Raw genomic sequence first — 25501 nt, forward strand, 5'->3', positions numbered from 1 at the left:
CGACTCTTCAGAATGGGCCTTTTCAGCCCATAGTTAGCTAATGGGCCTAATTCAACTCAGCATCATGTTTATGCATATACTCAGGTAACTGTATATTAAATAATTCTAAATTTTAAGAAATTAAAATTAAAAAAAAAATTGCTTGAAAAAGGAAAAAAATTATAATATATATATAAAAAAAATAATAAAATCTAGAGATAAATTTGGATGAAACGAATGGTACTATTAAAAAAATGAATTAAGATTAAAGTAGTTGTCTAAATTGAATTCAAGGTTTTATTTATTTATTTTCATTCAGCTTGCCAAATCCTCAATCACCAATATATTAAATTGATTGATAGACTAATTGTAACTTTGTAGCACATAAAGTATAAATAAATAATATAAATATAATACTATTTTTCTTTTTTTGTCGGTCCGAAACAAAAGTTATTATTTTTTAATTTAGTAATTATACTATTTACCTAACATAATAAATACTTTTTCAATTTACATTATATTACACAAATACCATTACTTTTATGTTACACCGTACTAATAATAAAAATATTTTTATTTTTTTTACTACAATCCAATCTAATACTAATATTAAAAAATCTAGTGAATTAGACATAATAAGTCTCGTAAAATCTACTTTCATACGACATTGTACACGTGGCATATCCCACTCTATCAGAACCTTCCTCGTCCGTACTTTTTTTTTTTTAATAACTAACAATAAAATTAAAATAAAAATCTTATATGCATGGTTAATATAATTTGTTATTAATATTATAGTAGTACGAGTGCCAATATAGAATAGCACACGGCTTAGGTATACTTTATATATACACATATTCAGTTTGAGATTGATTATTTAATAATATATTTTTAATAAAACATAAATATTTAGGAGACAAAATTTGATAAATAATGCATATACGTGTGTGTATATATAAGACACAAAATGTCCGTGATTGGATGAGATGCTGAATAGTTATTTGTGTCTGTTTCAATTAATAATTTCTGAAAAATAATAAAAAAATAAATCAGTGTTGGATACATAAACATCACATGCATATATGTACGCCTAATGCCCCTCTAGGCTACCCTTTTCCTATATGCTTATAAATTAATGCCGCATAAATTAGCTTATAAAACACAACTCTTTGTTTTTTTTTTTATAAAAAAAAATAAAAATATATGTAAATATATTTATTTATTTAAAAAATATATGGAAATGAGAGATTAAAAATTTAAGGGTGTATTTATCTGGGGATTGGATTTTGAAATACATTGTCCTTCTCATTTTTTTCTCTAAAAATATCAAATCAAGAACCTATTTTTTATTTTTTATATTATACTAAAAATCAATGTTACATTCAAAACATCATCAACACTTATTTATATCACATTATATTACTATTCAAATTTAATTTTTTTACTATTCAAACCTAGAGGAGTTTAGATTTTGAGTTGGAATTTAAATAGTAAAAAATTTAAATTGGAATAGTAGTACTTGATATAAAGTGTTAATATTTTGAATGTAAAATTGATTTTAGTATAATATAAAAAAATAAAAAATAAGTGTTCTGATTTGATTTTTTGGAGGAAAAAATTTATATGAATAGTGTAATTATTTCCCAATGCTTCAAACAAACAAACCCTACATTTGGGTTGAGATGGAGCAATTATAAGTAATGTAATGACATTTTGTCATTTATTTTTTTTCGTAAAAGTAATGATACGATATAAAATGAGAACATTTGCGAAAAAAATCAGATATTTAATAAAATATTTATTTTAATTTTATAATTAGATGTACAAAAATAAAAATATGTATCGAGTGAAAGGGATTTTATAAGAGAGAATATTGTGTATATATATATTGCATAATAATTAAATAGAAAAGATGTGATAGTAAAGGATATATTTTTCCCCTGAACTTAACTCTTAGGTCATCTAAATCACTACGTAATGCTTAATTAATTAATTTTATTATTTATTTATTTATTTTTTTAAATGTGGGGTTGGTTGCTTGGATACAAATTACATACACAGAGATATATATATATATATATATATTAGGGTGCAGGCAGGCAGGCACGCAGAGGTGGTGAGGTGAGGAAGCCAATTAATAAATGATACTGAGGCACTGAAACCAGCAGCAGCAGCAGCAGTAAGTAAAAAAATACACAAAAGAAAAAAGAGCTTCAAATATTGAAGCCATTATAATGGCGATGCAGATGGAGGCTGCAGCCTCATCACCTTTCTCTGTTGTGAAGGTGATGTTTTGTGTAAAGGATATACATATACTTATATATATTAATTGTGTGTTTGTGTAGCAATAGCAAAAGCCAAACTAGTGCTTGCTGCGTAATTGTCATCAATAATGATGGAACAGCACAGCACAGCACAGCACGGTTTCCCCAAAATCCACCATCGCTCGCCCATTATTTTCCCCCTTAAATTCTGAACCCTAGCTCAAATCAATTTTGGATTCTCATCATCTACCTAGCCTCAATTTTGATTTCTCAAGTTTTTCCTCGATTTTAACAATTTTCGCTTTAAGGCTGCCTGCATAAATTGAAGAAGAAGAAGTTCGATGCTGCAGATGAGGTAGCTGCTGCCGCGGAATTCGGAGAACGGCATGAGAGTGGAAATTATAGTTTTATGGAGGTGGATGATCAGATGCAGTTCAAGTTTTCCAGAAACAGCAGCAATCGTATTAATGGCAGAAATAAAATAGAACAAGAGCAGGCCATGGATGACCAGCACGAAGACGAAGGCGAAGACGGAGAGCGCAAGAAGCTCACCTCCACCTGCGGCGGACCGGTGGATATCGGAGGAACCGTCGGTAGGTTTTACGGATGGCCTTCTTCTCGGATAGTTAGGGTTTCTCGAGCTTCCGGTGGAAAGGATCGGCACAGCAAAGTTCTCACTTCCAAAGGTCTGAGAGACCGGCGGGTGAGGCTATCGGTTAACACCGCAATTCAGTTCTACGATTTGCAGGATCGATTGGGCTACGACCAGCCGAGCAAGGCGGTGGAGTGGCTGCTCAAAGCTGCGTCCAGTTCAATCGCGGAACTGCCGCCGATGAACACTCCATTTCCGGCCACGCCGAAGCAGGTGAGCGACGAGAAGAGATCGAGCACCGGGGGATCTGATCAGCTCGGATTCGAAGATCCGTGCTACCTCCGGCAGCATCCGGCCGTGAAATCCTCCGCTTGCAGCAGCAATTCCGAAACTAGTAAGAATTCAGGCGTCTCGCTGTCCAGATCTGAAAGCCGGATTAAAGCCAGGGCGCGAGCCAAAGAACGAGTCGCCGAGAAATTAGAGAAGGAGAAAGACCAGATTGAGGAGCCTTCTCCTGTCGACTCATTGATGAACCCTATCTCCCAAACCACCTCGTTTACGGAGCTATTGAGCGGCGGTCTTCACAATGTCAGTGAAATCGATAATCACAACTCCGTTAGCCCTAATTCTTCAGTTCATCAAACGCCCCATAGGTCTTCCGGCAATTCTCATGAATCGAATTTCTTCCTCAAATCTCCAAGCAGACAGTGGTCTTCATCAACGTCAGTAGGTTACTTCAATGGCGGGCTTCTAGGACCTCCGGCAACCCGTCCGGGACAAATGCAGTTACTGAATACGGTTAGGCCGATGTTTACTGTAGCAGGGGACCACCATTCAGAGATTCAGGCCTTCTCCTTTGCTCCGGCGGACCATTTCTCAGTTGCCGGAGGGAACAGCGACAGTAACAGTAATCACCACAACAGCAGCGGCGAATACAATCTCAACTTCACAATATCTTCTTCATCCGGCCTTGCCGGTTTTGATAGGGGGACCCTTCAGTCCAATACATCGTCGTCTTCCTCTATGTTACCTCCTGTTCGGAATCAGAGGTTTCCTCCTGTTGAGGGAGGAGGAGGATCTCCTCCAAGCTTCTTTATCGGTGCCGCAGCACCTCCGGAGAGCCATCACCAATTCCTCTCTGGGTACGATGCCCGCCTGCAGCTCTTCTATGGCGGTCTCCAGAAGGAGAAACGAAAGAACTGAATCAAGAGTTCCTGCAGGTAATTTTCAATTTCTCGATCTACAAGATTAATCTATTTGCATTCATTCAACTTGATTTCGTTCTCGTTACTGTGATTATTTGAGTTTTACTGCATACATTTCATTCATTCTTGTCTGTCTTCTTCGTATGGATTTGAGTTTCGAGGGTTTTTAATTGATTATCTCCTAGCAACAGTATCTATGCTTCGTTAAGTGGGATTGGCTGACTATGAATAGTTGTTTTCCTAATTTTCTTGGTTTCATTAAAAGGCACGAGCATTGGGAGCAAAGACATAGTGCACAGTGTCCTGTTTTTAAGAAACTTGCATAGATAACAGTGAATACGGATCGGCTGGCTGTCCCTTAACCTTTGTTTGGTTCCCTTTCTTTATAGCATGTCTATGGCGAAGCCAGGTGTTGATGGGTGACTGAATAGTTCACTCTATAGCAAACATGTGAGGGCTCTTTTTTGTTTGATTAGATGGGAACCTACAGCTCTTTTATAATCTTATGTAATTCCACAAAAATTACCTGTCAGCCTTTATTGTTGCTGTCCCACCAAGAGTCAGTCATTTGCAGGAGGGGAACTTCTTGCTGGAGTTCAACACCTGTCAATGCAACCATTATCTGTCCAATTATTTATATATTTAATTAGCAGTAGTACTTACTTAGGGTTTGAGTCTCCATATGGGATCTTGAATATATGTAATTATATGCATCTGTCATCTCCAGACAGTTAACCTTTATACAGTTAAAAATGCCTCAGAACCTTATCCTTTACCCAGTATTTATTACTTGAACTATCCTACCATTTCACTTTGTAATTAGATGACAGACAGTGTAGTAAATCTTACATCTTTTTCTGTGGCTTAGAAAACTTTTAAGAGAGTGCTTATCTAACCAGTGGGTAATCCATTTACACCTGGCCTTTTTATTGTAATGTGGATTATCTATTGTTACAAAGAACTGAACACTTATTGCTGCTGTAAGGGACATTGATGAGATATGAACACCCCCCCATTACATGAAGAACCTAGCATTTTAGGATTCAGTTCTACTGTGGAGAACTATTTCTAAGAACTGACTTAAGAGTATTTAGAAGTGAGGACTCCAATGTGTGTTATTATATATAGATGAAAATCTAAGGATGACTTACCTTGTTAGTGTATGTATGTCTATACCTTATGTGCTGCAAGAAAATATTTGAATTTAGGTTTTAACAAATTTAAATTTGCTAGCATATATAGTTGAAAAAATATTTGTTATGTCGAGTTGCTAATTTTTGGCATTGTGCATCAATTGATCGATGCTAAGTCATGTATCATCACTAACCTAATATCAAGATAGACTGACTCAATAGAACATTTAGACTAGTTGAGGTGCCTTTTTGTTACCCAAATTTGGATGTAGTGATCTTTACTAAACTTCAAATGGTTAAGTTTTTGAAATCAATTACGAATTAATATTACATTTATGCAACTGAGCTCATAATTATACGCACACCAGCCCTGGGATATGAGAAAGAACACTGAATTGGAAACATTACTGTCTGTTGACATTTAGTTATGTTGTTTTGTTGCTTTGACACGATAATAATAATAATAATAATAATAATTAATCTAGTGTCATTTGATATTGCCGTTTTATCTGCAGTATTGAACCATGCATGTTTTTACTGTTAGAGGCTATTCTTGAAACACACTATACTGTATATTACTTCTCCTTGAGTTAAATAATGTTAGGTCTTTCTAGAGAGGTTAGGTGCTAAATGTGGCAAATCGACATACTGTTTTACTTAAAAGATAGGCAAATAAAACACTAGTTTCAATTAACACAGTGTATATAAATTGAAAATTAATGTCTATATATACATAATTTTCTTGTAAAATGAGTTTTATATTGTATTTATATTATTATATCAATACGGACTGGACTGTTGTTATATCGCATGCTAATCGTCGCTCTTAGTACTGTCATACTGTAATAATTATACAGTAATCGATGCCGACTGTATTATTTTCCAATAGCTTTAAAGTTGCAATCGCAAACTCAACCAAATTAATAGAATAAATTATATATGTATAAAAACTTAATAATTAAAAGCATGGTTAGGAATAGGATTGGCATTTTGTATGGTGCGTAGTGATTTTATACAGTAATTGATTATTTCCATTGAATGATTGAATCTAGTTCAGACTGAGAAAGCAGAAAATAAATTTCTAACTACTAGCATTCCTTCCATGGGATCATGTGTTGTGTTGTGCTGTGCAGATGTGAAGCAGGCCAAATTAAACTGTGTGTTTTAATTTTGCGATTGGTAGCCAGCCTCCCTCTGAATTTTCCACGTTGTTGCCGTCGTCTCGTCCACACATTCTAGACTGTTTTACCGTAATTAAGTTAATTATGGGCTGGACCGGACCGGTCGGGTCGATGCGCGCGTGTAAGACTAATTTCTGCTGCCACTGCCAGACAATTAGTAAGTGTTGATATCAATCTCGTTTCAAGACAAACTTTGAATGATTCTATTATTATTATTATTATACAGATGTTTCTTCTTCTTCATCTCCTACTACTTAATTACAGCTACCTACTATATGCATGCAGTTCAAGAACCATATTATGAGTTACAACCACGTATATAAATATATGATAGTACTTCCTACCATCCAAATCTAATGTTCATCTCTTTTTTTTGCTGTCATAATAAATATTACTATGTTTTTTCTTTTTAGTAAAAATCATATTTGAATTTTGTACATTTGTAACTATAGAAGATAGAAAATACTCTCTCAATCTTGGAAAACATATGTCTGTTTGACCGGCCATAGATTTGATTTAATTTTGTTTCCATTTCCATTACAGAATGAATTATTTTTGTAATTAAAAAAAAAAACATAAATATCCTTTTATGAGAATAAAAAAATAAGCATAAATAACAAATAAAATAATAATTATTACTTATTTTTGTTAAAACATGTGCAGCACCAATATTTGGTCATATATTTCAACAACTGAGTATATTAATAAGCATAATGTGGTGTTGATTAACTAATAAGCTGTTTCCCTCACTTCCATCACCATCACAATTCACATGTAACAATATTTACATGCCTTGTTTGTTTGCCCTAAACCCTCCTGTGTTGGCTTTTGTTAACTCAGCTCATTTCAAAACTGTATCCATGAGCTTCTTGTAAAACCTCATTTCAAGAACTAAACAGAGAGAACCTGAAAGCACAAAGATCCATCCACATAGTTAGTAGGTACCATTACCAAAGACAAATGTAGATAGACAGATACATAGATAAACTATGAGATATGGCTGTCCAAACTGAGCACAGACACAAACAAGTACAATTGTGCATGAGCAAACCTTAGCACTTCATTAGAGCACACTCTAGATTTCAAAGCTCAACAATCCATATAAACATACAGTCATCATATATAAAGGGGCTTGTGATCATGAGATCAGATCAGAATTAATAGGATGCAATCTTACCAGTTGTCTTTATGTTATGGACAACATGAAAATATTTTAGCCCAACATATAGGATTGAAAACAAAGAATGAACAATAATTGTAATATTATGCATCAAACTAGAGACTACAACTATTGATATTCACAAATTCACACGTTCTTGGACCAAAACACACAATCAAATATGGAAAACAAGATGAAAAATGACACTAAAATAGTTCGATTTTAGCCTTTATCATGTACGAATAAAGTGTGAGTGAACTTATTCACTTATCATCAACAAGATGTAGCAATATGTAACATAAAGACATCATATCCCAGTGATTTTTCAATTCCCATTTCTCCAGGGCTTCTATAGATTCATTTCCAGATGTAATAAGCACAATGCACAACCAATCTAAACTGCAAAATGGAAATTACCTCACTCAAAATGAGTTCATCTCCAAGCAATAAGTCCTCCTCTTCACCAACATCATAGCAGCAGCCGCGAAAGGCTCTTCGAATGCTGATGCAGCCCCGATTCCTTCCAAGCCCGTCACCACCGTCTCTTTAGGCCTGATTGCTACTAAAGATGCCCCTTTCAACACCACACCATTCGGCAGCTCCAAGTGTGGGGCGTACCACAACCTCATGCTCAGATCAGGAACAAGAGTCCTGTTCGACACCAATGAAACTGACAGAGGCTTTACTCGAAGCTCCTCTAATTGCTCTCTGTTCATACACAACATTCCCTGCCCATCTGCGTCTGTCAAAACTAAATTATCGAGCATCCTATGCTCTGCTATTATCGGCTGCAGTAGATAATGCCTTGCCGAGGCTGCTATTAGCGAACTAATTGTCCAGACTACGCGCAATCGCAAGTCTCCGTTAGTGTAGAATGATTCCGGTATGCTTCCGTCGTCTTCCAATCCATTGACAAAATCCTCATTGCCGTTTCCAGCGGTGATGACATTGGAAGCTTCTAGACTCTGGTCGCGGCCATCGATTGTGTTCTGAATGATGCTGGAAGCCCCGAGAACAACGCAATTATCAAGTGTAGATCCAAAATTGGCCATCCATTTCAGCAAAGTACCATCATCAACACCGAGCTCTCCGCCAGGAAGTTCAATTCTGAGGAACTTTATACCGTTGAAGTTCTTCAAGACCTGAGCCGGTGAGTGGTGAGTGACGACGTCGTTTTGGTCATCCAAATGTTTCGCGAGAGACGAGAGATGAAAAGCGGTAGGAGCAATCAGCTGCGCGAGAGATTGAAAAGGTTGGGAGAGTCCGGAGAAGAAGATGCGGAAGAAGGCTGTAAACGGATTCCGTGAATCGTCCGTTGCTGCGGCGGACGAGGTGGAAGGTGCGGCGTCGTCGGAGACGACGCAATCAACGTGGACGACTACGTCTTCTACTTGCGAAACGAGAGACCTGAACCTCCTCGAAACGACGCAGCATCTGCCCAAGGCTTTGACGTCGCCGATTCTGTTGAACACCGAGAGGACCAAGGCGTCCGGAAGCCGGTCGAAGTAATCAATCGTCTCCGGATGAAGTCTGCCCCTCAGATCGGGACACATCGAGTTCATCTGTGCAGGAACTCACCAATTCCTCAACCAACACAGCCGCGAAGTGAAGCAAAGCAAGATCCGACGGACAAATCAGAAATTCAGATGCGGAAAATACCATAAAAACCTTAATTCAGGTACAAAACAATGACTGCAATACAATACAAATCCTCCTCCTCGATTCCCGTTTGCAGGTCATCGGAATGCGAACAGCCGGTGTTCTGAGCAGGTCACCATCATTGGTAATTGAGAGCAGCGGCAGCGCACATGACGGCTAAGAGCTGTTTGTACAAAACGACAACGTGGAACGCCGTTTTCGTGCTGTCTTCCTCCATTGCTGTGTCTTTGAACTGAACCGAACTGAGCTGTAGCCTGTAGTGCAGAAGGTAAGTACTCGTATTTTAAAATAATTATAATAATAATAATAAAATCAGGAAAATATTTGGAGTGGCTATAATTAATGGGTCCCGTATTATGTTTGGGCTTAGGCCCATTAGCGTGGATAGAACATAAATTATGATTACTAATTAATTGTTTTAATTTCAAATGGAATAACGAGAGTGTGTTTGTATGGTGACTGGTGAGCGATATAGAAAGGTTTATTTAGGGATTTTAATGGATTTATTTGGATTTTAAAAATTTTATAAATTTATGTGAATTTAGAAAATTGATAGAGTCTACTAAATATTAATTATATAAATATATATCCAACACAAATTTTATAAATATAATATATAATTATTAATAAAATAAAATTTAATATTAAAAAATAATATATAACTATATAATTTTTTTAAAAAAATAAATACGTATATAAATAAAATAAAAAATATAATTTACTATTTTTTTAAAAAAATATTAAAATAAATAAATATAAACTAACGGTTCAACAAAAAATATATTTTTAAAATATGTATTTCGAAAAGAAAAAATGACAATAATACATATTTATTATGATAATAATATTTTTTAAAATTATATTATAATATAAAAATATATATTTTTAAAAAAATTATAATAATTTGCTAATATATTTTAGTTTTAAATATTTTTTTTAAAAAATCATAATAATATTAATAAATATTACCATATTATTTATCATAAGAACAACAACAACAACAATAATAATAATTTTAAAAATTCATCAAAATCTCTACTAATCAGGAGATTCTATTCTATACAAAATTTTTACAATTTTTCATTAAAATCCATTAAAAGTTTGTTGAATATCTCAACATTTTAAAAAACCATTTTTTTATTAAATACCTCCGAATTTTAAAAAACTCTTGATTAAATACACTCAAATTTTAAAAATTCAACAAAATTCTAGAAACCCTACATTGAATACACCAGAATTGAAAGTTTGGTTGTATTGAAATTTTGAAATGTTAACTTGTATGTTTAATGATGTACTATATTTTTATCAAAATAAATTTAAAATATATTTGAATATTTTAAAAATCATATCTTAATAAAATATAATTAATAAATATATTATCTCATTAAAATATTATTATATATAATACAAATAGGTATTACTATCAATATAAATCAAAATTAATAAACTGTTTACTTTGTAAGATTTTAAGCAAGATTTTATTACTTCAATTTTTTTTTTTTCTTTCCAAAATATCAAATTTAACATTCAATTTTTATTTATTTTATTACACTAAAATCTAATTTTATATTCAGAATATCACATCATTACATATTTATATCACATCAAACAACTATTTCAATTCAAAATTTTACTATTCAAAATAAAAAATCAAAACCAAAACATCACAAGCAAACACGTAAGCATATATAGAATTTTGAATGTATGTGAAAATATGTACATTTAAAAAATAAATATAATAAAAAATACAAGTAATTATTTTTGACAATTAATATTTAATTTATTTCTTTTTTTAAAAAAAAAATAATAAATACCAATATATAAGAGCACATTACAAAGTTGAAGCGAGTAGAAGCCAAAGAAACAGAAGATGAATAATAGAGTGGCAAACAGATAAGCAATGAAGATGAAAATGAGTGATTGGGCCAACTCACACCTCTGCATATATGCAATATAATTCTACATTAATATTGTCTATGCATGCTCAAATCTGGACAATATAATATTAATAATAATAATTATTATTATTATTAAGATTTGAATGACATCTAACTCTTGGACGAATGATTAAACTATTTCGTCGTGTTTTTTAGGTGATTATCTTTTTGTTATGAATGGACAAATGTGTCCTTAACTGTATAGTAAAGATTAAAAGTAATAAATGAATTAAGGGTAAAAATGTAAAATTTGTGTTTAAAAAAAAAGGAAGTAGGACAATAGCCGTTGGACGTCTCAAATAGGAAAGTAGGACATTAGTTTATGGACGGAGGGAGTATTATATTATACTGTATTATATTATACTCCCTCCGTCTACTTACAATGTTTACATATTTTTATTTTGGAACGTCCAATTGCAAAGTTAATATTTCATTAAATACCCTATTTTTTTCCACGAATACTTTTACTTTACATCACATCATTACATTTACACAAAAAAAGTAAGGACAAAAATGTCATTACACTACTTTTAACTACTCACTATAATTAAAATATTATTGTTTTTTAAACACCGCGCCAAAACTAAATGTAAATATTGTAAGTGGACGGAGGAATATTATTGATGAGCAAATATTAAAAATAAAAAAGAACATATATAGAGTGATTGGTAGCAGACAATAATATCAAATGATATGTATATATATATATTATAATATCAAATTATTACCCCCACCACCACCTTGTATTCAATTTAATTTATTCCACACTCATCATTGCTTTGTGAAATAATATACTGCTCATTAATTAATGATGGTTAGATATGAGTGTTTTTTATTTAGGTTTTTTTTATTTCTAATAATAATAAAAAAAATACATTATTTGATTTTGTGTTTTTTGGATGAATATATTTTACATGTTATGTATGAAAAATTATGTTGAAATATAAAGAATAATATTTTGTATTAAAAAATTAATTTTTTAAGTGAACGAAAGGTATATATTATATGTATTGTATTAGTACGTGTATATATTATATTTTTTAAAATAATATTTATAGAAAATTATTCGATAAATCTAGCATGAACAAACCCACAATGAATCAATATATTTACTTTTACACAAATCTAAATGAACCAAATTTAGGTAGTTGTGACTTTACTTTCCTCTTGTTTATGTTATAGTTTAATTTACTTTCGTTAGACTTATGTAAATAAATTATTATTATTATTATTATTATCATTTATCCATTGTATTTTTTTTTTTAATTATTCTTATATAATATTGGGCTGAAAATTTATTATTATAAGTCTCGTGACACTACAAATTTGTTTGTGTATATAAATATCTTCTATCGTACTCCCTCGGTCCACAAATTAATGTCCTATTTTCCTATTTGGGACGTCGAACTACTATGGTCATATTTTCTTTTTTAAACACAAATTTTACATTTTTACCCTTCATTCATTTATTACTTTTAATCTCTACGGTACACTTAAGAGCAAATTTGTCAATTCATAACAAAAAGACAATCACCTAAAAAAACTGTGTAAATATACTTTAGGACAATAGAAAATGGACGGAAAAAGTATATTATTTGGGATGATGGTGTAAAATAACATCAAATATTGCATGCATGCATCATTACCCACACACACATACATATATATATGTATATATATCAATATGGTAGATCGTTGGTTTTTCTGATATATCTTCATTGATCATCTGGAGCTCCGACTTGTGGCGGGTCCCGGGAGCTAGCTTTGAAGCCTCATCTGCATGTTGAACCTCCGTATGAACTCCTCAACTCTTCTATTCAGTTCTTCGTCCGACATCCTCGAGAACTCATCTTCATCCTCATCGCCGCCGTCCGCCTCCACCTCCGCCGCCTTGTCGGATTCCTTCCCTACGCATCTCTCCAATTTTCCCCCTTCTTCAGGTACGCCGGCGACGGCAATTTCGTCCTCTCTCTCCAACTTCTCAAAATTAGGGTTTCCCTCCTCAACAGCATGACCAACATTCTCCCCAAAATTACTTCGATCCTTCAAATTCACCACAAAATCGACATGTATCATCTTCTCCGGAATCATTACCTCTTCTTCCCGACGATGATCGCTCCGGCCGCCGGCTATTTCCTCGCTCAATTGGCAGTATTCGAATCCAACTGCAGAACTGCTTCTGCTGGTATGATAATCTGCTGTAATGGTGAAATCGTTATCACCGCAGTCAATTACTGTTCTCGAGAATTGCTGGTGGCGGTAAAAGCAGAATTCGGAGGCGAAAGCGCCGTGAAAATCAGCAGCAACGATGAGAAGTATGGCGTTGGATACCAAAAACCAGAATTTAGTTGTACACAAAACATCACCCAAATTAGGGAAGAGGGTAAAAAGGTAAAAAAGATATATAGCCAAAATGGCCAACAGTAAAAAGCCCCAAACGGAATAATAATAATAATAATTAACCTTACGATCATCATCCAAAATTTGGATTACCATTTTATTGCATATAATTATATCTATTTCTTCGACTTTATGAGCGTAGTTAGGAATGAATTTATAGTGCGTGGAGCGAGGTATAGGAAATGACTTAAATGCCCCTATATGTATATATATTATTTCTATAATTTATATGGGGATGCATGGGAGTCTGTAATTATCTATGACAGAACCGGGACTGGGACGCCACCCGCTACCTGATGGTGTTGGATGAGTGATGTGGATTGGTTTGGAGTTGTGATCCGGGAGCTTCCAAGAATTTAGGTCACGTGAAGAAGAAGAATCTTGAATAGGTGAAGCTGGGCAGCATATGTGTACAGCTGCCCGCAAGAATTTCTGGGTCAATTTGAGTTTTTTGGGGAGATTTTATTCAACTATCATATATATATATAAAATATATATATATATATGTATGCATGTATATACACATCTTTCATTTGAATATTGCTAAATGTGTGGAATCTCCTATAATATATAAGAGTGAAGGCTACTCTATATATCAACTAATTGGTTTTAGATTGGATGTCTGAATCCCTTCTTAGTATTTAATTTTTGCACAGTGATCTGTATTTTTGCACAGTGATCTGTTCTCCACAAATTAGAGTCTTTTAAATAGAAATATTTTAGGTTTGATGAGGGTTTTGAAACATAAGAAATAAAAATATTTAATATAATATTTTAAAATATATAGACTTATAGCTCTTAGCTAGCTCTTGAATTAGTATGATCGAGCTAGCTAGTTTTTATATTTTTAATTATAATATCCAATTAATCTGAAGACTATAGTATCTAGGAAGTATATATAATTGGGCTCTGTTTACATGAATATCTTTTAATATTTTGATATTATTTATGACAATAAATTATTTTAAAAAAAAAATATTATGTCAAATAGTTATTTATTCTTACAAAATTTGTAGTTATCAAATATTTAATTATGATGTAGGAATCCTCAGTCACTATCCGAAAATGGGCACTGGATAAATCCCCGGCAGGTCCGACAGGCAAGCGACCTGAGGCGTCGGAGATGTGAAATCATGACCTTACGGTCATACGTCCAACCTCCACACCAACGGATCATGAGGACATTTATTATTGTTATTTGCTTCTTCCACCTTAATTTGAAGATTTTCAGACACAAAATTCCACGAGATTTCGCTACTTATTATTGTTTCTACATGTATACACGCATCGGCATAGGCCCCTCTGTCTACATACCTAATTAATGTGTAAGTCTATATTGATTCAAATACAATATTTGAAATATATTATCGACAGATTGTAAAAAAATTAAACAAAATCTATGATTGTAATTTTACAAAAAAAAAAAACACATATAATATTATTTTGTTATTTGTGTGAAGACCAGGTTTATCATATTTAAAAAATAATATTTTGATTATCAACCAAATATATATATGTAAACATGGATGAGTTTCATTATAGCCAAGTAAAATATTATACTATTAAGTATCACATGAGATGTAAACCGACACACACACATATAATATATATATATATAATAGATGTAAAGTTACAATATATAAATTAATATAATACAAATACAATATATAAATTGACAAAATACGATGATAATTCGCATAACATATACAATTAACTTAATACGTAATTAGGCCGGATTTACACGGGGGCTTTGGGTGAAACAACACCCAATTTTGTTTTATTTTTATTATTTTTTAGTGTAAAATTTAAAGTTTATCATATTTTTTTTAGTCCTATTTTCTTATTTCTCATATTTTGTTGTGTCAAAGAGAATAAAAAAAATGCATTGTTGAATAGTTAAGAATAAATTGATTTTAATACTCAGAGCACATTCGAAAAATAACTATAGCAGGTTCTCATATTATATATATACATATTTCATGTTATATTACCATGGATGCAAAGAAGTGTCCCTTAGAGATTGGTTGAGTTGAGAGCGAAAAATTCATTAGTCTATAATTAATTTCGAAATTTTTTTAAATTAACTATGTTTAAGAAAAAATAGTAGTCTCTCTGTCCCAAACATTCTGCAATATTTTCTTTTTTGTTTGTTTCAAATTCACTGTAATATTTCTAAATTTAGAAATAATTAATAATATCTATATACTTCACTTTATCTCGTCACATCACTCAAATAAAAAACTAAATAATCATTTCTCTCTCCAATCACATCACTTAATATTCAAATTACCATACTTAATACTTCCCACCTAAATTCCTGTATCAAACACAAATGTTGCACAATGTTTGGGACGGGGAGAGTACTAGAATGAGCTATCATTTAGGAAGCCCTCCTATTGCACCATTATTTATGTAAAATATATATTGCAAATTCTCACATTATTTAAAATAATAATAATAATAATAATAATAATAATAATAATAATGGTAAGAGGCATGGATATGAAATGAAATGAATTATGAAGGTAGGCGGCAATACAAGTTCTTCAATCATTTCACTTATAATTATTGTGTTAAATCAATTACCCTTAATTACAAGTGTAGCTCAATGTTTTGTTTTTTTCCACTTTCCACGTGGATTAATTTCCATGCCCAATCATACTTCAGTAGCCGTTAGCTTTGCGCCACGTCTACCATTAGGTATATAAACGTACTGCTGTTCTTAATGACTTATTGAAGATTATATAGTTAAAAATATTCTTTAAAAATAATTGAAATTGCCTAAATTTTTATTTTTTTTTAAATACAAAATAAAAACAAAACAAGGAAGAATACACCCCTAATTTTGAAAATATGTTTCTTCACTTTCACAAAAATTAACACTGCATATTATTTCTAATGAAAATCAATTATTTTTCTTAGTTTAATAGATAATGACAAAAACCCACGGGTTTGTTTTTGGATATTTTCCAAAAGGTCTTATACTAGTGGAGTTGACTTGGAATTTATAAGATGTGTAATTTTCTTCACAACTTTCGATACGAGATTTGGGTTTACATCCCAACAATCCTCTTCTCAAACCAAAGACCAATGGACCTTCACTGCCCACCTTGTACCGTCTATCACAAAGAGACCCGTTGTCTGACCACCTCAATCGGAACCGACCCAATACCGTCAGGAGACTTTCGACACAAGACACATCCGCAGGTCACAAGGGCGAGCCCACCACCACAACCAATGCCACCCAGTCTACTTCACCATCTAACCGGGCTCTGATACTATTGCTGGGGTTGCAAACCCAAGTCCCACATCGAAAGTTGTGAAGAAAATTACACACCTTATAAGTCCTAAGTGAACTCCACTAGTACGAGGCTTTTGAATAATATTCAAAAATAAATCCATACAGGCTCACCCCAAAAGCGGACAATGCTAGTTTTGAAATCATAATTCAAACTTTAAATATGTCTAGTTTTTCGCATCATAAGAAAATAATAAAATAAAATAAATGGAATAATACATGTATGCAGCCCAATGCAAGCAAGCTCGATCCATGCATGACGATATATTGTCATATATAGAGATAGCCGTAGCTGCAGAAGCCCATACTTTATTTTATGTGTTTTCAAATTTATTTCTATAGATTTAAATGTATTATTAATTAAATATACTTGAAATCTATATACAAACATATATTTACACTAATTTTCACCTCAAAATATAATCAAATTGTTTAGTTATATATATATATATATACTTATTTTACATTTTCACCAAAAATAAATAAATAAATCTTAAAAGACAGCAGACAACTATATATATATATATATTTGTTAGCTAATATATTATATATTATTTTTATTTTTATTTAAAATATTATAAATATATTTATATAATATTAAATAATTATTTAAAGTAAAAATTATTATTTTTTTTAATATATCCTAACAACAAAAACTTTACCAAAAGAATAATCCAAAGAAAATACAAATAAATTAAAAACCATCGATTGGACAGGAGTATTTGTTTGTGTTTTGAGTTTTAAATAAGAAATTTTAAATTTATATAATTATTTAATATAATATAAAAAAAAAAAAGTGTTTTTACTTACTTGAAAATATATATTAATAGCCCAAAATGTAAAGAAAGCATGTGCTTATAGGCATCTTTTATTTTATGTTTTTATTTAGCAAAATAATGCTTTGATAAGATATTAAATGCACGTTAGATAATATTTAAAAGACTGATCAAATCAAATGGTGAAATTAAAATTTCACTAATTTGAGCACCTACGGCGAAATTACATTTTAATCTCATTTGGATAATACATTTTAATTACTTACTAATTATAATTTTCATAAATTATCGTATTTACAAAAAATCGGACTAATAAAACAGAACAAAGGGCGTAGTATTGAGTATAGTATATATATATTTGGTATAATATAAATTAATTGTATAACAATAATATATAGTAGTACAAAACTATTATAATTGCATATAAAATATATAAAAACAAAATCTTTAAATTGACAGCACATTTAACCAATATTCAGTTAAGATTATGGAATATCAGGACAATATTGATTAATTAAGTTCAACAATTTAACCAAGCCCAATATTAGTAATTTCAAAATTTAAAGATGTTTTATATTAAAAATAATAATTCAGCAAAAAGTAAATAATTAATTATTGATGATGATGATAAGGAGAGGTTGCTTGAGCCCTACTCTTTCTTTTCTCAAGGAAGCTCTTCAGCGACGCCGCCCACGTCGGGCTGTACACCGGACTCCGCCCGCCGGACTTCCCTTCTCCGCCGCTGCCGCTCGCCAGCCACAGAATCGCCCGAGCCTGCGCCACCACCCATCACCTATATATTCAATTCATATATCTATATCTATATATATATATTATATACAAACACACGCACGTGCGACGCACGCACGCACGCTCAGACCTGAAGCTCAGTAGCATCGAACACATCCATCCGTCCATTGTAGAAAACGCTACTAGTCTTCTGCTGCTGCTGCTGCTGCTTTTCTTCCGCTCTAAGTGAAAATGCGACTTATAGCAAGATTTTAAAAAGCGCCTTTGCAGAAACACGATTACAGAACAATTAAGAAATGTAAATATTAATTACATGGAGGAAGGCGAATAAACACATGGCGTCAGAAGACGAAGCTCCAGGTTGCAGTTTCTCCTCATCTTCTTTAATTTTCTTCTCGTCAATTCATGATCCACTGCCACTTCAATTACACTTTATATATATATATATTATATATATGTATGTATGTATGTTTTATTCAGGGATTAAATTGAAATTTGAAAAGAATAAAATGCAGGAGGAAAAGTGGTTGATATAAAAAAGGGGAACGTGGGTTTTTCTTGAATTAATAATAAAAGGAGGGAAATGGGTATAATTAAACAGAAATAGAAAAAGGAAAAAGAAGGGGAGGAAAAGGAAAATATAAAGCATGGAGAAAACGTATTAACCACGTGCTTATTCTATTGACAAAAGACACGTGTGATATTATTTGTCATTGAAATTTGATCTTCTTCAAGTGATGAAATTATCTTGCAAAAACATTTTTTAATAATAATAATAATAATAATAATAATAACAAATTCAAAGGCATCCGTTATTTGACTGATTAAGAGTTAAGAGAGATTTAGATTTTGTAGGGTCAGTATCAACTTCCTCGGCCAACAATTAATAAGAAGGGACTTGTCATTGACTTAATTTTGTTTGGTTGGTGATTCGTCATTTGTGACTACTCCAATATAATAATTAATTTTTTTTTTTAAATAAAAAATAAAAATATTGCATTTGTTCTAAAATATTATTCAATAAAAATTTAAAAAAATAAATAAATAACAACAGAAAGTTCTGCATGTGCGATGGACCGCCACGATTTCAATGCATTCATTCCCCTTTAATATAATAATATAAATTATCGACTTTAATTTATCCTATTTTGACATATATATTTCTCTTCTTTGCCTCAACTTCCTTTAGAATTTTCTATCCTCACCCACCCACCCACTGACACACAACAATATTTCAACCTGGCTGTTATTATAGGATTAATGGCTTGAATTAAGTAGATATATGCTTTTCACCAAATTAAATTAAATTAAATCAATTGATTATATCTGATCTTAATTAGTCGTCACAAGTATAGTGAATAAATATTATATTTAAAAATTATTGGGAATTAAGTGGGGGTGGGTATAATGCCATTTTGAAAAGACACTACAGGAATCAACTGAAATACTGCTGGCCTAATTTAATGCTATAAATATAGACAGATAAAGAGGATACTTTTTACAGAAATCAAATGAATATATATCTGCCCACGCACGTGCTGTAAAATAGAAAAAGTTGCAAATTTTTCTTAATGCTCTTAAAAAACGTGGAATGTATGCCAATTTTTCCTTCAACTGGACGTATTTATTGTGTACCACGTTTTGTGGGGTATCACTTTTTTTTTTTTTTTTTTTTTTTTTTTTTTTTTTTTTTTTTTTACTTTATTCTAAATATAATAATACATTTTTATATTATAAGTTTTTGGTTGCAAATTAAAAGCGACACAACCATCTCACGGAAAAAACATATTATATATATATATATATATATTCTCCCTTCTCCACATCCTATAACGTGTGTTACTTTGGTTCTTTTATTAGCTCTCCAAACCGGTATTTTTACTACATTATCATACAGTTTTACTAAAAATATCATATTATTTTAATTCACAAAATATAATATAAAAAACATTTTCAATAAAAATATACTAAAAATATCATATTATTTTAATTCACAAAATATAATATAAAAAACATTTTCAATAAAAATATATTCCCTTCGCCGCATCGAAATTGAACTCTTTGATTAAGGACATCGTATTTAAGGTAAGAATGTTTAATTAGTTAATAATAATTAGTTATGATATTATTTTTTATATAATTAATAATATTTATAGTTTTAAAGTAAATTTAATACAATGATTAAAAAAATCAAAGTATATGTTTAAATATTTAAAAATTATATAGCAATTAAAAAATATATGTAATATGAATATCATTTTGTAGAGAATAAAATTTTCTATAATACAAGTAAATAAAAAAATATTTTTGTTTATTTATAATTAACATAAATTAGTTTTATAAAAGATGTGTAGTTTTAAATATAGATAAAAATATTTATTTTTTTTAGGAGAGAGATATAAATTAAGAGATTTTGAGTGGATCTTACGTTGTAACGTAGTTAATTAAGCTGATTTATATTTGTTAAATATATTTTGATCTAATAATTTTTATCAAAAATAGAAAAGTGTCTATGGTTATGCACAAACAAAAATGAAAATAGTGTCCATTGTGGTGGACTGAAGAAGTATTTTTTGGTATAATAAATTTTAATAAAAATAAATAAATATATATATATATATATATATACTGAGGCCCCTAAAATAACTGATAAAGCACTAAAGCCCAATATACGTTATCTTTATATCACAATTGGGCCCTAATGTTCCTATCTTTTTCTTCTTTTTTTTTTTTAATTCTAAATTTATTTTTTTGTTGACATTTTTGAAAAAAAAAAAAAAAAAACTGTCCGGGTTTGAACTCGTATTACAAGTCTCAAAGAGGATAACACCATTGGTCAAATTTAGTTTGCAAGAGTATTAAATTCATTGAAAATTTATCAAATACACACTTTCGGATAGCGTTTGCGGATTTTTACGTTATAAAAATATTAATAATAAATAAATAAATAAATTGGCTGTTTGATTGAGATCTGATTTCGATCTTGCAACATGTTTTATATGGTAAAGAATATCTTTTATTATTTAAATACATACTAAAAAATATATATTCATATATAATTAATCTAAATTAATTTATAATAATAAATAAATATAATATTTTTTGTATATTTAGGAGATTATAAAAAATAGAAAAATACAAGTAGCTTTAAAAAATTTTAAAGAAAAATAGTTGAAATAAATAAAATTAAAAGCATATCGATGTTCCAACTAATCATGGAACATAGTCTTACTGGTTGCTTTTTGTCTTTATAGTGACCGGGCGGGGTCGTCGATCAAGCCGCCACCATTCAAGAATTCTGGGGTGTGATTGTTTACGTTTCCAATTTATTATTCATACTACTATTATTTATTTTATAAATCATAATATTTTATTTTTTCCACACATTAAATTAGTATAAAATATTAGGTGTCTGCCTTCACTGGTTAAACCTCCAGTCAAACCTAATATCATTGTCTTTGTATTATAAAAGATTAGTAGAAATAATTTTGTTATTTTGTACTAATATTATTTTGATATAATAACTAATATTTAAAGATCAAAACAAAAAAATAATCATATAGTTTCTGGTTAGACGGTAGTAGTATTTTATATCGAATTGTTAAATTATTTTATCATTCCAAATTTAAATTAACAGTATTCACCCAACTTAGTTCAAATCAAAACACTTATTTATATAAAAATTTCAAATCAATATTTCATTTCAAAATTTAAACCACAATAAATACGAATCCAAAATATATATATTATAAATTGTCTTATAGTATTTACAATCTATTATATTTATTTGTAATTGTCATTAAAAAAAACCGTACCAATCTGATAAAAATCGTGTGAACACACCCACTATAGTTTTGTTTATAACTTTAGATAGAAAATTTTAATGTTAAAAATAATATAATTTATAGGATTGATATGATAAATATTTAAAAATTAAAACAAAATAAATTTTCAAAATTTTTAAAATATAAATAGAGTCCAAAATTTTACATTAATCTATTTTTCTATTTTGGTCTGTTTGATAACAAAGTATCAATTTTATTTTTTTTTTTAATTAATTGTACTGTCGGTCTAACATTACAAATACCATTCCAATTTATAATATATTACACAAATGTCATTATATTTATATCATACAATACTAATAGGTCAATTTAATCTTTTTACCTTTATTTTTATTTTATCTCAATATAATACTAATATTTATATAACTCCGTATAAAAAAATAAATAAATATATAAATATGGGGCGGAGAGACTAATATTTAAAAATAAAAATAAAAATAAAAACAAAGATCCAATCCAAATAGGACAAACAGAACGACGTCTTTTCGTAGGAAAATGAAAATTGGTGAGTGAAAGAAAAAGGAGCCGCAGATTACTGAGTATTTAATTAGTTCAGCTCCAACTTTTTGAACCCACAATTTATTTATCTATTTATATTTATTTCTTAACGCACGCGGTGTCAAAATTATTATTTTTAACTTATTATTATTATTATTATTATTATTATTATTATTATTAATTTTATTTGGTATGCACGCACCGCATGTAAATTCACTTTTCAAACTCATTTTTAATTTGTTATTTTCATGGAAGAAAGGAAATAAAAAGTAACTATTTGAGCTGAAATAGTATTTAATGTAATACTATAATATTTTAAATAAAAATAATATTTTTTTTCAATCATATTCTCTTTATTCATTAAAATGTGCTTTTAAAGTTTTGAATATGAATATTAAGAAAAATAATATTTTAATGGAGTATCACTTTTGTATGTTTTTTTTTTAAAAAAGAATTGTAGGAATAAAACTAAAATTTAATAGAATTGTCAATATAACTTATATTAGAATAGGTTGAGTGGTTGTAAATAAATTAAAGAAATAGTGAGTAAACTTTTTAATTTGAACAAATAAAAAAATACATATACAATTAAAAACTTTTAAAATATTAGTATATATTATAAATTAAATAAATTGATTTCAATCTAACTCTGAACTTAAAATTGAACAGATAATTAGACGCACTAATTTGTTCATTGATTGGAGTTGTGAGTTATCAATCCACGTGTAGTCTTTGAGTGGATCACTGTATTTCTATTTTATTTTATTTTTTTAAGAAAAAAAACATTTTTTGGGGTATGTAATGTATATATGGAATGGAAGGGATTGAACCGAACCAAACAACCGACCAGCGGGGGAAAATATCATTGCCTGCGTTACACTCAACACACTCTTCAAAGCCACACACACACAGATCACAGTACGATTCCACCAACGATTGTGATTTCACATCTAAATCGAATCCAATTTTTGTGGACGAAAATCACCACTCCTTCCTCGCCATTCAATTATTCGTCGTCGAATTTTGTAAGTTTCAAATTTGGTTGATTTTTTAGCCCTAAATAAGGCTTCGTTCCTCCTGCGATTGGTTTTTGCGAGCAGGATCTTCAATTGTTCTCGAATTTCTTCTCTGTTGGAAGTGGTGAGGATAATTTTTGAATCAGTAGGTTGCTTTCCTTTTTTTTTTTTTTTTTTTTTTTTTTACTTTTGGATGCTTATAAGAAATCTCTGCTTTTGTCCAGACTTAGAAGAAAGTGGTGATGCAAATACAGGACAACGAGAAGTTACTTTTTTTGTTATTCCTTTTGCTGAACATAGAAACAAAGAAAGAAAGAAAGCTGAATTAACAAACAAACAAACAAAAAAACCGAGTTGATTTTAGTTTCTAGAACTTGATCATTGTCGAATCTTTGCTTTGATGAACATTTGGTCATATTGGAAGAAAGGGTTTATCAATTGAGTGGATTAGGGTTCTATTTCTCAGTTCTGTACATTGAATTTCAATCCATAAGTTATGCAGAGAGTTCGTGTTTCTCAGTTAGGAGATTCCCAAATGACTTTATCCCCAAAATTCAAGTTCCCTACATTGAATGCTGCTTCACTAGAATCGAATCAATCAGCTGCCGGCGGCGGAGAGCCATTGATTCCGGGGCTTCCCGACGACATTGGGCTGCTCTGCCTCCTCCGCGTCAGCGTCGATAAGCACGCGACGTGCAAGGCCGTGTGCCGGCGTTGGCATTCGATATTTGGCACAAAAGATCATTTTTTCACACTAAGGAAGGAGTTGAGCTTCCATGATCCTTGGCTATTTGTGTTTGCTAGCCACAGATACACCGGGAAGATCGAGTGGAAGGTTCTCGATCTCAAGAAATTCACATGGCATTCGATCGCGGCAATGCCATGTAAGGACAAGGTCTGTCCGCAGGGATTTCGATGCGTTTCGATCCCTCACGACGGGGCTCTATATGTATGCGGAGGCGTTGTCTCCGACGTCGATTGTCCCCTAAACTTGGTCCTGAAATACGAGGCTTGTAAGAACCGGTGGACGGCGATGAAGAAGATGATCACGGGGAGGTCGTATTTCGCGAGCGGAGTTATCGACGGGATGGTTTATGTGGCTGGAGGGAACAGTGCGGATTTGTTTGAGCTCGATTCGGGCGAAGCGTTGGATCCGAAGAACGGGGCGTGGAAACCAATTGCCGACATGGGAGCAAACATGATGTCGTACGACGCAGCAGTTCTCGACGGGAGGCTTCTGATGACGGAGGGGTGGCTATGGCCGTTCTACGCAGTCCCGAGGGGGCGGGTGTACGATCCGTCGACGGATAAGTGGGAGAGTATGGCGGCCGGACTGCGGGAAGGGTGGACGGGATCGAGCGTCGTAATAGACGGGCACTTGTTTGTGGTGCCGGAGCACGAAAGGGCGAAAGTGAAGGTCTATGACGCGGGGAATGATTCGTGGGACATCGTGGAGGGGACGCCTTTGCCGGAGCGGATACGCAAGCCGTTCTGCGTCAGCTCGTCGGGGCGGAGGATGTATGTCGTCGGGCGGAGCTTCGGCGTCGTCGTCGGGGATGTGTCGAAGGTTGATCTGGGTGAGGGGAAATGGAGATTTGGTGTGAAATGGGAGGTTGTGGATGGACCTGCATCAATGTTAGACCTTGTACCATCAAGTGCACAGGTTCTGTTTGCTTAGAACTTACTTTTGGTTATGTTTTGTGCTTTGGTTTTTTTTGATCGGATGTTTTGTGCTTTGTTGCCCTTTGTTGTTGTATACAGTGTGAAACCATTTTAGGTGCTAATGTCTTGAGAGAGAGAAGAGAATAA

At 31.7% G+C, this 25501-nt stretch overlaps 5 protein-coding genes across 9 annotated transcripts; 2 read left to right on the plus strand and 3 right to left on the minus strand.

Moving 5' to 3' along the window:
• The first annotated feature begins 2111 nt into the window (after window positions 1-2111).
• On the plus strand, window positions 2112-6597 carry LOC127254644 (transcription factor TCP2-like). 2 transcript variants are annotated; one of them, XM_051279861.1, is made up of 3 exons: window positions 2112-2264; window positions 2552-4055; window positions 6307-6597. In XM_051279861.1, exon 2 carries the CDS (start codon window positions 2653-2655, stop codon window positions 4036-4038), a length of 1386 nt encoding a protein of 461 aa, XP_051135818.1. In that variant the 5' UTR covers window positions 2112-2264; window positions 2552-2652; the 3' UTR covers window positions 4039-4055; window positions 6307-6597. The 2 variants fall into 2 exon arrangements, with proteins under 2 accessions (XP_051135818.1, XP_051135817.1); XM_051279860.1 differs by lacking the exon at window positions 2112-2264 and having other exon boundaries at window positions 2275-4055.
• A 389-nt stretch (window positions 6598-6986) lies between these two features.
• Window positions 6987-9442, minus strand: LOC127254992 (F-box protein At5g46170-like). The gene is made up of 2 exons (XM_051280392.1): window positions 7931-9442; window positions 6987-7260 (listed from the first exon to the last, which is right to left on the minus strand). Exon 1 carries the CDS (start codon window positions 9073-9075, stop codon window positions 7936-7938), a length of 1140 nt encoding a protein of 379 aa, XP_051136349.1. The 5' UTR covers window positions 9076-9442; the 3' UTR covers window positions 6987-7260; window positions 7931-7935.
• A 3425-nt stretch (window positions 9443-12867) lies between these two features.
• LOC127254423 (uncharacterized) lies at window positions 12868-13605 on the minus strand. Its single transcript, XM_051279515.1, has one exon. It carries the CDS (start codon window positions 13603-13605, stop codon window positions 12868-12870), a length of 738 nt encoding a protein of 245 aa, XP_051135472.1.
• Window positions 13606-18021: 4416 nt separating this feature from the next.
• Window positions 18022-18903, minus strand: LOC127254774 (protein TIFY 5B-like). Of its 2 annotated transcripts, none has more exons than XM_051280052.1 (3): window positions 18647-18903; window positions 18464-18554; window positions 18022-18376 (listed from the first exon to the last, which is right to left on the minus strand). In XM_051280052.1, exons 1-3 carry the CDS (start codon window positions 18709-18711, stop codon window positions 18248-18250), a joined length of 285 nt encoding a protein of 94 aa, XP_051136009.1. In that variant the 5' UTR covers window positions 18712-18903; the 3' UTR covers window positions 18022-18247. The 2 variants fall into 2 exon arrangements, with proteins under 2 accessions (XP_051136009.1, XP_051136008.1); XM_051280051.1 differs by having other exon boundaries at window positions 18024-18357; window positions 18647-18899.
• Window positions 18904-23514: 4611 nt separating this feature from the next.
• On the plus strand, window positions 23515-25476 carry LOC127254978 (F-box/kelch-repeat protein At1g30090-like). Of its 3 annotated transcripts, none has more exons than XM_051280371.1 (2): window positions 23515-23837; window positions 23917-25476. In XM_051280371.1, the coding sequence occupies exon 2, from the start codon at window positions 24189-24191 to the stop codon at window positions 25368-25370; it is 1182 nt and encodes a 393-aa protein (XP_051136328.1). In that variant the 5' UTR covers window positions 23515-23837; window positions 23917-24188; the 3' UTR covers window positions 25371-25476. The 3 variants fall into 3 exon arrangements, with proteins under 3 accessions (XP_051136328.1, XP_051136326.1, XP_051136329.1); XM_051280369.1 differs by having other exon boundaries at window positions 23515-23816; XM_051280372.1 differs by having other exon boundaries at window positions 23515-23701.
• The last annotated feature ends 25 nt before the right edge of the window (window positions 25477-25501 follow it).

The sequence above is a fragment of the Andrographis paniculata genome, unplaced genomic scaffold, assembly GCF_009805555.1.
Source record: "Andrographis paniculata isolate CXL003 unplaced genomic scaffold, ASM980555v1 Contig52END, whole genome shotgun sequence".
Classification (NCBI taxonomy): domain Eukaryota; kingdom Viridiplantae; phylum Streptophyta; class Magnoliopsida; order Lamiales; family Acanthaceae; genus Andrographis; species Andrographis paniculata.